Source organism: Coenobita brevimanus, chromosome 98, assembly GCF_032717465.1.
Source record: "Coenobita brevimanus isolate Jiangsu-jjx chromosome 98, ASM3271746v2, whole genome shotgun sequence".
NCBI classification, from domain to species: Eukaryota; Metazoa; Arthropoda; class Malacostraca; order Decapoda; family Coenobitidae; genus Coenobita; species Coenobita brevimanus.
This window is the reverse complement of record NC_137051.1, coordinates 25,993,166-26,006,884: the sequence shown is the minus strand read 5'-3', so window position 1 is coordinate 26,006,884 and position 13,719 is coordinate 25,993,166. Positions and strand designations below refer to the sequence as shown.

At 41.4% G+C, this 13,719-nt stretch overlaps 1 protein-coding gene across 1 annotated transcript in view; it reads left to right on the top strand.

Annotated features, from left to right (window-relative positions):
* The window catches only part of PIG-O (phosphatidylinositol glycan anchor biosynthesis class O), a 174,252-nt gene extending 160,890 nt beyond the window's left edge, over positions 1–13,362 (top strand). The window contains exon 7 of the mRNA XM_080283570.1: positions 13,168–13,362. Coding sequence (XP_080139696.1) covers positions 13,168–13,362 — 195 coding nt within the window. The remainder of the gene's footprint in view (positions 1–13,167) is intronic.
* Positions 13,363–13,719: the final 357 nt, after the last annotated feature.

Here is a 13,719-nt window from a genome sequence, read left to right as displayed (position 1 = left end):
ATGCATGAGGACACATTTTGTAAAGTGATGGTTGATGGTTGTCTGAGTGATTCGTTTGAAGTCAAGTCCGGAGTAATTCAAGGTGGTGTTCTATCGCCTTTACTATTTATATTGGTCATTGATTATATTATGAAACGTGTTGGAACAGAAACCGGTGCAGGTATACTTTGGGGAGAGAACAGGAAACTTTTGGATTTAGATTATGCAGATGATATAGTTTTGATTTGTGATGGGCCAGAAGAGATGCAGAGAGTGTTGGACTGTTTGGTGAGTGAAGGTCACAAGGTGGGTTTGGTTATTAATTGTGGAAAAACTGAAATAATCAATATGAATATGGAAAATGCGCAGGAATGTGTAATTGGAGGTATGGTTGTAAAGCAAGTTGATAGGTTTAAATATTTAGGTACTTATTTAGCCAAGGATGGTTCTTTGAACTTTGAATTCGAGGAAAGGTTAAAGAAGGCTAATCAGGCAATGGGAATGCTTAAAAATATTTGGAATAATAACAATTTCTCTGTGCATACAAAAATCAAACTTTATAAGGTAATGGTTAGGAGTATCTTAATTTATGGACACGAGTCTTGGTACAGCACAGTGACTATGGAAAATAAATTCTTGGTGTTTGAAAATAAAGCACTTAGAAGAATATTAGGAGTTAAGTGGTGGGAAAGGATACCAAATAGTAGAATTAGAGAAATAACGGGAGTGCAGCCGATCGATGAATATGTTAGATTCTCACGATGGAAGTGGCTAGGACATGTGTATAGGAGACAGGGAATAGTACGAGGTACACCAGGGTGGGTGGCACCTGGTAGGAGAGGTAGAGGAAGGCCAAAAGAGACGTGGGTGAGGACAATGAGACGGGAAGCTGGAGATGAGTGTTGGGGAGATCTTGAGGAGTTAGCACAAGATAGGATGTGGTGGTGTGAGTTCATCGAGGCCCTATGCATCCCCGAGGGTGCCACAGGAAATGATTGATTTCATTATATGGATGAGGAGATGATGAAAAAATTGATAGTGGCCATGATTCGCCCCAGGTTAGAATATGCAGCAGTAGTGTGGTCCCCACACAAAAAGAAAGATTTAAACAAGGTTGAGAGAAAACAAAGAACAGCAACCAAAATGGTCCCCAGTCTGGCAGATCTCTCGTACAGAGAAAGGCTGGAAAAGCTGAATTTACCTTCCTTAGAAGAAAGGAGAAAGAGAGGCGACATGATTGCAGTGTTCAGGACCATGGTGGGAGTAAATAAAATTGACAAAGAAGATCTGTTTTTATGGGATAAGAGAGTAACAAGAGGACATGGAATGAAATTGAAGAAGCCAAGCCGCTTGAAGCATATCAAGAAATATAGTTTATAGATATGTAGACCTGTGGAATAGCCTGGACAAAGAGATCATCCAGTCTAAAAACTTAAACGAGTTTAAAGCTAAATTTGACTTATTGAGAAACAGAGACGGGACCCCACGAGCGTAGCTCATTTCCTATGTATCACAGTTAGGTAAATACAAGCCACGGGTGCATGTTCGGTGACAGCAGCTGTCCACCTCTCTACCGAAAGTCCTGAGTCACCCTGGTCACTGGGAGTTGTGTTTCTGTATTGCCACCATGCGTCTAACACAGACCACAAGCCACTAGTAAATGTATGGTAAAAGCACCCGTCTGCCTCTAAACGGAATGGCAGAAGTCCCTTGGTCACCTGGATTAGTGCGAAACCGCCCACCACCCGCGCCTGTCCGCTTCTCTACCCAGTGGTCAGAGTCACCTGGCAGGCTGTATTTGTCATACACTGCCAGAGGCAGTGATATGTTGGTCTTCCTCTGTTGTCATCACATGATAACCCTTGCTTGGGCAAACAAAAGTAAATATGCAGATGTCAGTTTGCTGCATTTTACTTCTGTGCTCATAGGCAAACATGGGGTGCGATATGGCAGCGCTGTACTGCTTACTGGCTTACAAGCCTGAACCTCAGTTCCCACCTTTGTCTCCCTCGTGAGTGGTCACGCTTTTTTTTTTATTTTTTTATTTATTTTTTTTTTTTATACTCTGGGCATAGGCTTCATAGCCTGCTTCCAAGGCTCAGTAGCCCTCCTGCATACCATACACCTCTACATGTCACCACTTCGACACTAACACCCACCGTCCATATTGAATACATGCTAGGTCTGTCTCATATAGGACTGGTGTATTGGTATTAATGGGGGTATTTTTACGACATGTCGGTGGGTCTTGGGGTAAATCAGTAAAGTCTGCTTTTATTAAATTCAAATCCTTAAACTGTTCCCTGCTTCAGCAGGGATTTGAATCTGGGTCTGGTAGGACTGCAGGCCACCTCTCTACCAACTGAGCTACCACCTGAGAATGTGGTTGCATTTTTGGTGGTCCCGTTCCTTTTTCAAGTTGTTGTCTTCCTCTGCTGCATTCTCGTGTGTGTGATGATGGACCCACCACCACCTGAGATGCAGACGAGAAAGGTTTTGACTCTGGAGAAGAAGCGTGAGATATTGAGCAAGGTTGATGTGGACTGAACCACCGAACGCATTGTGTGGGAATATGCTCTAGCCGGTTCAACTTTGTTTGATATCAAGAAGTCACTCGACAGGCTTAGTTAGTATGGACAGGACTTTGATGAAAGCACACGCAGGGGGGACAGGAAGATAACGGATCAAGCTCAGCACACCATTATTGTCTGGTCGACATTGTTGTGGTTTTGCCAACAACATGGTGCCAGTGTACTTGTGCATGGGGCTGAGGTGAAGGCTGCAGCCGAGAAGTTTGCACACCTGCACAACGTACATGACTTCAAGGCTGAAGGATAGCTCTTTTGCTTCAAGCTTAGCCATGGACTTACGGGCCGTAAGGCGCATGGCGAGGTCTTGGACGCAGCAACAGAGGATGTTGACCCATTTTGCCAGAAAGTGCAGCACCTGATCAAGGACGAGGGCTTTGCCCATGGTCAAGTCTATAATGCTGATGAAGCTGGTCTGTTTTATCATTCATTGCCCACCAGTACCCTTGCAGAGGAGGAGAAGAAGACTGTGCCAGGTTGCAAGTTATCTAAACAGCATGTCTCTGTTTTGTGCAGTGCTAATGCTGAAGTAATGCACCACCTGAAACCCACTATTGTCGGGTATGCAAAATAACCATGTTGTCTCCATGGGTTGAGGGATAGCCTGCCTGTTGTGTGGTACAATTCTGTGAAGGCCTGGTTTACTGCCAACGTCTTCACAGACTGGTTCCACAGACACTTTGTCGAGGAAGTTATCCGTTATCAGAGGTCCTTGGTATCTCTTGTGGCCAGGTGAAGTCCCTCCTGCTCCTGGACAATTCCCCCACTGATCCATCTGAGAAGGATTTGGTTGCTGATGATGGGGGCATTAGGTGCATATTTCCGCCATCTAATATGACTGCTCTGATTCAACCAATGAACCAGGGTGTTATCGTGGTTGCCAAGAGACTGTACCACCAGAGGTTCCTGAACAAGGTGGTGGTGGTGCTGGAGGACGAGGACTCGGCCAAGGATGCACATTTGGAGTAGACTGCTGAATCTTTGGCGTTACAACCTGAAGTCTGCAGAGTTCAACTGGGCGAAAGCATGGAAGGAAGTCTCTGTGAAAACCCATGAAAGCGGTTGGTCTAGTCTCCAGCAGGGAATCGAAGCCAAGCAAGACTTTGAGGGATTTGATGGCGTGTCGGGGTGAGCAGGTGGAGATTGTCAGACGTGAAAGGATTGAACTTGCTGGTGAATCTCTTGAGTGTGTAGAAGAGTTTTGTTATCAGGGAGACATGCTGTGTGCTGGAGGTGGGGCTGGAGCTAGCTCTGTGGCTAGGGTGAGAAGTGGTTGGAAGAAGTTCAGGGAGCTCTTGCCTCTCCTGACATTGAGAGGACTCTCCCTACGTGCTAAGGGGTCTTTGTATGCAGCATGTGTTAGAAGTGTAATGCTGTATGGTAGTGAGACCTGGGCAGTGAAGGAGGAAGATATTCGCCGGCTCAGACGTACAGAAATGACAATGATTAGGTGGATGTGCAGTGCGTCCCTGCATCCAAGGCCTGGAGGGGCTGGGTTTACAATGGAAGAGTTGAGAGGTAGGATGGGACTGGAGTGTATTGGTGTTGTGATGAGGAGAGGTAGATTGAGATGGTTTGGACTTGTGAAGAGGATGGGGGATGATAATTGGGTGAGGAAGGTGAGAAGTGTTAATACTGGGGGTGGGGTTATGAGGGGTAGACCGAGAAAGACATGGGACGAGGTCATTAAGTGTGACCTCAGGGTTAAGGGACTGAACAGGGAGGCTGCAATGGATCGTGCAGCGTGGAGAGCCGCCATTAGGTGACCAAGGCCGACACATGTAAGCATGTTGGAGCCTTTAAAAACGAAAACAAAAACGAGTCTTTGAACAGCAGGAGAGTAGGTGGGTGTCAACGACATGAGGGATTGGCTGGACGGTGACGGTGGTGATCCTGGTTATCATACATTGTCTGATAAGGAGATTGCTGCTGCTGCCTCTGTGGGCACGAAAGAGGACAGCAACACGGATGAGGACGAGGGTGGGAACCCTGACTCACAGCCTTCTGCAACTCCATCACTCTCTCGTCTCAGTGTTCTACATGCCAGTCTGGAGGAGGCGCTGGAGTACGCTGAGCACCCGCACTGTGACAGGGAGTTGGTGCCGCTCAGCCTGGTGATGGAGCATCAGGCAGTCAGGGACACCATTATCCTCCAGCAGAATAATCAGTCCCATCGTCAGACCAGGATCGACTCCTCCTTCAAGCCTGCCATCCCCAATAGTGCCAGCTCATTTTCACCACCACCACCATCACCACCATCACCATTGTATCCGCAGCCGAGCACATTGACAGCCATTGAGTCTCTGTTGGACGTAAATTTGCAGCTGTCTTCGTAGTTCTCCTGAGGCGGGTAGGCCACCATCACTGTGCCACGCATCACCATTCGTCACTCAGCTCCAGCAGGAAGAGGAGGAGGAGTTCTTTGACCTTTACTAAATGCGAAGGCTAGCCACTAGACTACGTTTGACAACTGTACACCTGCTGAAGACGTGCACGTTACGAAGCCTGTCTGCGGTGCACTGGATGGAAAGTACCTTGATTGAATGTTTTTTAGCAGGGAACTTTATGTTTTTTTCGTAGTTCCCTTCACGTTTAAATTTCCTTAGGATATTCCCATGTGTGTTTTAATGTCAAAATATGGCAGAATGACTGGAAAACAGTGCCAAAATTAGGAGGGTTACTGTACATACAGTAGTATCTAGGTAGGGTGTTTTTTTGGTTTTCAGTGTTTTTTTTTTTTTTTTTGCATGGTTTTCTCAGAGGTAAAAAGTATTTTGGATATTCCTGTGTGTGTTTTGATGTCTAAATATGCATGAATGACCAGAAAACACTGCCAGAGTATGCAGAGGCACTGTACAAATAGGTTAGGTATAGGTTGGAGGTTGGGGATAGGTAGGGTCTGAGTAGACTAGGGGGGGATATTGTTCATTATCTAGACATTGCCACTTGCTGGACATCCCTTTGGCTCTGTTACGTCGAATAATTGAGGGACTACTGTACACACACACACACACACACACACACACACACACACACACACACACACACACACACACACACACACACACACGGAGAAACAGCTGAAGAGAGCAGACGTCCCAGCCATCGCTGCTAACCTTAAGTAGTTTCAGGAATTTTGTCTGTCCTGTCTCCTAAGGTCTTGTTTTAAATTTAAAATAATGAAAGTTAATCGACTACCAAAAATGTAAAGATTTATTGGCTAGAGTATACATGAATGTTTGTAGTTTTTTTTGGTAACAGCTGTTTTGGTATTTAACCAACATCAAACATGGCTGAAAATGTAAACAATGAGGGACTAGAATTTCAAGGATTTGATACAAATACCAATGTCATGGACCTGGTTAAAACATTAATTATGAGGATTAGTGAACTTGAAAAGAAAGTAGAGAATCTAGTGACAAAGGATGTGTCTGAAAATACGGAAACTACCATACAGAGTCTGATCCAGTCCAATGAAACAGCGAATGAAGAGATTAGAAATTTGAAGCAGGAAAATGTTGAATTGAGGAGGAAACTAGAAGAGAGTACTAATAAAACGGAGAAGGTGAGTAATGTATTAGAAGAACATAAGGCAAAGTGGGCACACGTAGAAGAAGAACAGAAAGAAGTGGTCAGCTTAAGAGAGATCATCCAGGAAGAAAGGGAAATGAAGAAGAAAAAAATGGAAGAAAATGTAGTGAAAATACTGAAGAAAAAAGAGAAAATAGTGAGAGAAACTGTAGAAAGGAGCAGATGTGTGGTAGTATTTGGAAACAGGGAAGAGGAAGAAAAGGTTAGGTCCGTAAGACTCAAGAGAGACACGAACCTGGTGAGAGGAATATTAGGCAAGATTGACCCCGAAGGAGACAAGTGGGTAAAAGAAATTGAGGAAGTAAGGAGGATAGGGCCTTATAAGAAAGGGGAAACAAGACCAATGAGAGTCAAGTTTACATCAGAAAGTGTAATAAATGAGATACTTAAAGTGACCTGGAAATTAAGTAAAGAAGCGGGGATGGAAAATATTATAATAAGAAAAGATCTGAATGAAGAGGAAAGAGAAGTTTTAAAATCATTAAAGGAAGAAGTAAAGGAAAAAAATGATAAGAGGACAGAGGAAGAATGTAATACTTTTTTTTGGAGAGTATTGGATATGAAAGTAAGGAAATGGTATTTAAGGAAATAGAAGTGAAGGAAACTAAGGGGGATGGTTGTGAAAGATCAGAAGTTGAGTAAGTGGTACGGACAGAGAGTAGGAGAGAAGAGGGTATTAAAAACGTCAAAAATAATTTGAAGGTGATATATACTAATGTTGATGGTTTCATATCGACAAGGATCGAAATTAACGATTTCTTGAGAGAACATGAACCTGATGTCATGTGCTTTGTAGGGACCAAATTAAGAGAAGATATTGATGTTCATTTGGGAGATGGTAAATACAAACTGTGGAGAAAAGACAGAAAAGAAAAAAAGTGAGGAGGAGTGATGACAGCAGTGAAGAACAACATAAATGTAGATACTGTGGAAATGGGAGAAGGCAGGGCTGAAGTGATATATATGAAATTAGAAACTGGAGAGAATGTTAAGAGAGATATGATGGTAGTGTATGTTCCCCCAAAGACGAGAGCATGGAAGGAGGGCGAATACCATGAGATGTTGTCAGATGTGGCTAGCTATTTGCAAAAAACAATTGAGAAAAGCAATAATATAATTTTGGTGGGTGACTTTAACTGTAAAGAGGTGAACTGGGAGGAATGGTACTTGGGAGGCGGTGAGGATTCGTGGGGCACTATGTTATTAAATATAATAATGAATAATGTGATGACGCAATGGGTCAAAGAAGAGACACGGTTTCGAGGTGAGGACACACCAGCAAGGTTAGACTTACTGTTTACCAAAGAACCCGATGTAATAGAATCATTGAAATATCTCTGTCCTTTAGGAAAAAGTGATCACGTGGTCAATGAGTTCCAGATGTTAATAGGGAACGTCGAGCCAAGAGACGAGCTTCATAGACAGGGAAGATACAACTTTGGGAAAGCAAATTTTACAGGATTGAGAAACTTTTTTGAAAATGCGGATTGGAGAAAATTCAGAGAAACAAGAAAGATACAGAGGAAGTGGGATATCTTTCTAGACCTCTATAATTTGGGAGTGGAAAAATTCGTACCAAGAGTAAGAGGGAAAGAAAACAGGAAAAAGGAGTGGTTTAATAGAAGGTGTATGATAGCAAAAAAAGAGAGAGATAAGGCATGGAACAATTGGAGAAAGAAAGGTAACAATAGAACAAAAGAAGTATATAAAAGAACAAGAAATGAATACACAAGAATACGTAGAGAAGAAGAAAGGAATTTTGAAAAAGGTATAATAGACAAATGCAAGGATGAACCCAAACTGTTTTATAGATTTGTTAATGGCAAACTGAAACAAAAGGAAGGAATCACCAAACTGAAAGTAGAAGGAGAGGTCTTTAAGGATGCGGCAATGCAAGCAGAAATAATGAACAAACGTTTCCAGTCAGTTTTCACTAAAGAAAAGGAGCTTGTGGAAGGGGAGGGAGTGATTAGAAATGTTCCGGTGATGAAAGATATAGAAGTGGAGGTACAGGAAGTGTATAAATTACTGGAAACTCAAGATGTAAGGAAAGCCCCAGGACGTGATGGAATTTCTAATTGGGTACCGAAGGAATGCAGAGAACAACTGGCGGATAAAATTCACAGTTTAATCATATGCTCACTGGAAGAGGGGAAAGTGCCACAAGAATGGAAGAGGGCAAATGTGGTACCAATTTACAAGGGAGGAAACAGGGAAGAACCCCTGAATTATAGACTAGTGTCTCTAACCAGCATGGTCGCAAAATTGTGTGAGAGAATCCTGAAAGACAGATGGATAAAATATCTGAAAGAGATGAATATTTTGGCTGAATGTCAGTTTGGAGTCAGAAGTGGAAGGTCATGTGTTTCTAACTTGTTGAGCTTTTACTCAAGAGCGATTGATGTGGTACAGGAGAGAGATGGGTGGATTGTGTGTACTTAGACTTAGAGAAGGCCTTTGACAAGGTACCTCATAAGAGACTAATGTGGAAACTAGAATATATAGGAGGACTAAAGGGTAAACTTCTGGAATGGATGAGAGACTTTTTGAGAGACAGACAAATGAGGACAGTAATAAAGGATAAGATGTCTGGATGGAGGGAAGTAACAAGTGGAGTCCCTCAAGGCTCAGTGTTGGCGCCAGTAATGTTCCTGATTTACGTAAATGATATGGTAGATGGAGTGAACAGTTATGCAAGTCTGTTTGCTGATGATGTAAAGATCTTGAGGAAGGTAGAGGTTGAAGAGGATTGTAAAATACTGCAGGAGGATTTGGATAGGATACACAATTGGAGCCGGACGTGGGAAATGAAATTTAATGTAAAGAAATGTAAAATATTGGAAATGGGTAAAAGTACCAGGAGGCCATCACTGAATTATTTTTTGGGTAATGAATTAATCACAAAAAGGAGAGAAGAGAAAGATTTGGGAGTGCTGGTCCAAGATAGTTTGTCACCAGAAAAGCACATTAACAAGATAGTTGGAGAGACTTATAAGCTCTTGACTAACATAAGAGTAGCATTTCATTATATGGATGAGGAGATGATGAAAAAATTGATAGTGGCCATGATCCGCCCCAGGTTAGAATATGCAGCAGTAGTGTGGTGCCCACACAAAAAGAAAGATATAAACAAGATTGAGAGAATACAAAGAACAGCAACCAAGATGGTCCCCAGTCTGACAGACCTTTCATACAGAGAGAGGCTGGAAAAACTGGATTTGCCTTCCTTAGAGGAAAGGAGAAAGAGGGGAGACATGATTGCAGTGTTCAGGACCATGGTGGGAGTAGATAAAATTGACAAAGAAGATCTGTTTGTATGGGATAAGAGAGCAACAAGAGGACACGGAATGAAATTGAAAAAGTCAAGCTGCTTGAAGGATATCAAGAAATATAGCTTTCCTTACAGAAGTATAGACTTATGGAATAGCATGGACAAAGAGATCGTCCAGTCTAAAAACTTAAACGAGTTTAAAGCTAAATTCGACTTATTGAGAAACAGCGACAGAAACCCACGAGCATAGTACATTCCGTGTATATCACAATTAGGTATATTAGGTAAATACTTAAATATTTGAAACGACTTAGACAAAGAGGTGGTGCATGAGAAAAACATTCATGTGTGTAAAGGTATACTTGATAAATGTGGATATGGAGACAGGACAACATGAGCATTGCTCAATTCCTGTATACTACAAATAGGTAAATACAAATAGGTAAATACACACACACACACACACACACACACACACACACACACACACACACACACACACACACACACACACACACACACACACACACACATACAGTATATAGATAGATAGATGGATAAATTGATAGATATTGATAGATAGATAGGTAGATATACACATATACAGTACACCCTCGATATACAGAACCGTCTTTGAACAAATTTCAGTTTTAATGACCACCTCAAGCAGGCCGAACATGATGTTCAATAAGAAATTTTGTTTAGCAAAAGAATGGATGTGTGAGAAACACTGACCTGCATGGCATGACGAATGAACATAATTTTTTTCAAGGCCTACTTGCAATCCTTGTTTGCAGTGCAGTTACTTCCTGAAAGGTAAGATTAAACACACAAATAAGTCTATCTATCTATCTATCTATTGCCAGACGCCATAATCCCGTAAGGGGTGACCATTTGACTTTGAGTTATTTGTTTTACAGGGAGGGGCATTAACCCTCCACCAACCCACTTGCTGACAAGTAAGTAGAGCATTTATTGAAAAAAAAAGAAGAACCATTTAGACCTAACTGTATGGTATTGTGCACAAGTGTACGGCCGACCAATGCTCTATATTTATTGATCTTTGTTCGGTAAAAGCCACATTGCCTGGAAAATTTCCGAACAGCATGGTGTTTGGCTTTAAAGAACTGTCGGCTTTAATATCAAGGGTCTGGTACCAATTAGGTTGTTATATTGAGAGTGTACTGTACATATGCATATATATGTATTTGCCTGTTTCTCATTTAAATAAATAACTGAATGCAACATTATTTTCCCTTGGAACTCATTGATGGATGTTAGGTATGATTATACCTGAAAAATTTTATAGAACAGAAGTGGACATACAGGAGGTGAAGAAGGAGATAAAGAAAATACTTCTTGGTTAGTAATGAGTATTATACTGATAATTATCATTAGCTTGAGTTAACTTGTGGTAGGTGGTGGTGACCATCATCCACTCACTTGATGTAGTGCTGCCCACTTCTTCCTTAGCCTTTATCATTCTTTTTCTGTGCCTGTCCTCCTCTCTTCCTATTTCTCCCATCTTTCCTGTCACTTCTTATTGCTTTTCTTTCCTTTACAGGTCGCTTTACATTGAGTGACAAGCCTAATGGTTTCCTGTAAGCCAAGAAACCATTTACAACGCTGAGTGGTAACCATATAACCAAACCATATGTGCTCCCTACATGTCAGCAAGTGGGTTGGTGGAGGGTTAGTGCCCCTCCCCGTGAAACAACTAACTCAAAGTCAAATGGCCACCCCTTACAGGATTATGGCGTCTGGCAATAGATAGATAGATAGATTGAGTTAACAGATAAAAGTTGTTATAAAAATAGTGAAAAATAGGATTGTTCAAGTAAGCAAGTTACTGTACCCCATACTACAGAGCTCGCTTCAAAAGTACACATAAACTATGAGAATTAAAAGAATAGCCAGATAAATGTTCTGTCTAAAGTTCAAATTTTTTAAAATTTCAGATTGACTGCAGACACAAGCACTTTAAGAGGTGCACTGTACTAAAAAAAGATCTTAACTTTGTCATCATTGTACAAGTGATTCATTGAATACTGGTTCATCATATAATTAAGGTCTGCTGCATTGAGGCCATGGAGAACACATCTCAGACCAGGAAGGCCAAAGAAAGGGGTGTGAATAACTGTGAACTATAGTAATTATCAGAGAAACCGCTCAGGGTTTTCATGAAATGTTTGCACTTTGACCTTATTGTGAATGTGGGTGGTACCTGCCTTTCAGCAGTATCCTTAGGACAAGACTGTCAAAACACCATACTTTTGTGAACTTTTTCTCACTTCCTGCACCGCATAAAGATCCTGCCATCTAGTTCGCTCACATGGGGCGGCTTTAGGTCTTAGAATTTTTCAGTGGTAGCAATCTTACTTTATATTTTTCAGTGATGCCCAAAACCCATAAGCTACAGCTTAGAAAATAGCCCCAGGGCACTTTTTATTTTTCATCAACATCACAATGTGCAGGAAGAATAGAACAAGGCAGATTCTTTTCTAGGGGAAGGGAGAGGACAAAGAGGACTGATGAATTGATTGATTGATTGATAATGATTGTCCCACTAGAGATGGTGGTCTTGTGGTTAACTACAATATTGTTATGGACATTCTTTTAAGGCTGACTATGGTATTATGGCATTTGCATGTGCTGTGAGCCTCTGGGTTTCACAGTGCTGCCTGCTGTGCGGTAGGACTGCACAGTTTTGATGTGCTTGTTAAAAAGTTGAGAAAACATCAAGTACTTCACGGGTGGGTCACCCTTTTTCATGAGACTCTTTGGGTATGGTATTTTTCCCATCTTTGCTTTTAATGCTTGAATGATGACATAAGTGGTTCAAAGCAGTTTGTAAGGTGCATTCAAAACTAGCTTGCTACTGGTGAAAAATTACCCCTCAGTTATGCAAATAGCCTGTCATAATCTCTCTCTCTCTCTCTCTCTCTCTCTCTCTCTCTCTCTCTCTTTCAATATTGTGAGAGTATCATTTAGATAAAGCCTGCCAGAAAAGAGGGGGTGGACATTGACATTTTGTCATAATGTGGAAACTTGTCAAGCCACCCAAGATGTGCATAATAATTCCATGATACCCATAAGCAAAACTATAAAGGTGTCAGCTGTTAAAATCAGATGAAACTTCTCGAAATTGTAAGGGAAGCTTGGACTAAGCACAACAAGAATGACACCAGGACAGGCAGGAAAAATAACACTCAAGGGTAGAACTGTGTTACTGAAACACATCTCAAAAGATTAGGGTTTGATAAGACACTGCTTGGGATGAAGGCATTGGTCCTAGCACTGATAGTATCTTTTTGTCACCACTGAATCTTCAAAGCCAAGGGAACCTGGTATCTATTAAGCCGGCTCTCTGGATTCATGCCATACTCTGCATCAACTGAGATTTGTGTTCTCCACTGGTTCATCCAAGTGGAAAGTAGGAAATTTTACTGTACATGTAATCCTTATGAGACATTTGATAGATTGTGAAAATCTTGTTGACTGTCAGTTTCAAGGGTAATCTTGCAGTTTATGCAGTCTTTTCTTGTTATATGTCTGGCAAAGGTTACAAAGAAAGTATTGTCGGTATACAAAGGTATCCTTTAAGTAGTGATGGTTTAGTATATACTGTATTATTATTATTATTTTTTAAATCTAGCTGTACCATGATTTAATACTTCTGTATAGTCATACATTTGTTATCTCATGTGTCAGATTAATTCATTATGGCCTTCTTCATAGGTGTTCTTCTCTGCCATGGCTGCATTCATCCTGCGTCGTCACCTCATGGTGTGGAAGATCTTTGCTCCACACTTTATCTTCGAGGCTGTGGGTTTCTTGGTAACATGTGCTAGTGTGATTATAGGTCTAGGATTTACACTTAGAGTTCTTGGAGTTCTGACATCCTGGAGTGAACAACTTTTGAGGAGGAGCTGATGGTGTAATGAACATATTTACATTACACCTTTATTTTTATATTATGTAAATACATTGCATTTATAATATTGAAACTCTTGGAAGTGTAAGTAGCAGTGCTCAGAGTTCCCTTTCTATTTTTCAGAGTCAGTACTGTCCTCTTGTGTAGTTGGTATAGGTGGTAGGGAATTTTATAGATTAGTTCGTTGTGGCAGAATTGGCTTGCACCCTGTTAATACTTTCAGAACAGTACAGTGCTCCATCAGATTGCACATGGGTTATGTTTTTAGGACGTAGCATGTCCTTTGAAATTGTGTCATTGGATATCATAGCCTTTTGGGAGGTTCAGGAATAGATTTAAGTCCTCACATATATATA